Source organism: Saprolegnia diclina (genome assembly GCF_000281045.1).
Source record: "Saprolegnia diclina VS20 unplaced genomic scaffold supercont1.164, whole genome shotgun sequence".
Taxonomy (NCBI): Eukaryota; Oomycota; class Saprolegniomycetes; order Saprolegniales; family Saprolegniaceae; genus Saprolegnia; species Saprolegnia diclina.
This window is the reverse complement of record NW_008246231.1, coordinates 45,357-46,174: the sequence shown is the minus strand read 5'-3', so window position 1 is coordinate 46,174 and position 818 is coordinate 45,357. Positions and strand designations below refer to the sequence as shown.

Genomic DNA, 818 nt, shown 5'->3' with positions numbered 1-818 from the left:
CGTTACACTTCAACTTTAAAGTCATTCGTTTTTGGCTCGAGAGGAAGCCCCTCCGGCCACGTCTGCCCTTCTTGCACCTTGGTTTGGTCGAGCGCAACGAGACCGGCGCGCACGATATGGTAGCTGTATCGATGCTCCTCACGTGTCCCTTGATCTATGGTTGACGACCGCAAAAACCATGGAGCGACAGTGCTACGACTGTCTACGCGAGGCAGTGCATCTCGTGCATGCGGTCCGCGACGTGCGTCAACACTTTGGCAATTTGGACTAGGCGATGGTCGGCGGGTTTGCAGTCGCAGAGCGCGAGGAGCGTTTGGGAAACCATGATTTCACTCTGATGCAATGAAGATAACGTTCATACACTGTTTAACGCTCGAGTTTTCCTTGGTGCAACTCAAACCGAAGAAACAAAATGGCAGTCCGAGGCCTTGCGCTAAGACGTGCAGCGCAGCGTGCCACGTAATACGGGTGTTTCATACACACGATTCCACGCATTGTTTAAAACACTCCGCACCTCGTCCGGTTAAATGCCCAATCACGACAAACTTTGCCAGCCACTTGGCAAGACCGACGCCAGCAGATCGAGCGATGGGCCGCCAACGCAAGACGCAGCGAGGAACCACGCCGCTCCGCCGAGCGCCGAGCGGCAAGGAGCCCTACGAGGAAGCGATTAAGAGCCTCCGCGACGCCGCCGCCTTTGCACCGCGGCCATGGCACACGTTTGAGCTGCCGCACCACGTCGAGCCGCTACTGCGCGTGAGCGCGATGGACGAGTGGCTTGGCTGGCCGCTCGGGAGGGCCCAGGCGCGCGAGGTCAT

At 58.2% G+C, this 818-nt stretch overlaps 1 protein-coding gene across 1 annotated transcript in view; it reads left to right on the top strand.

The window, feature by feature from the left end:
- Nucleotides 1-552: 552 nt before the first annotated feature.
- SDRG_16942 (hypothetical protein) overlaps nucleotides 553-818 on the top strand; it is a 1,462-nt gene continuing 1,196 nt past the window's right edge. Inside the window, exon 1 of the mRNA XM_008623168.1 lies at nucleotides 553-813. Coding sequence (XP_008621390.1) covers nucleotides 589-813 — 225 coding nt within the window. The 5' untranslated portion in view covers nucleotides 553-588. The remainder of the gene's footprint in view (nucleotides 814-818) is intronic.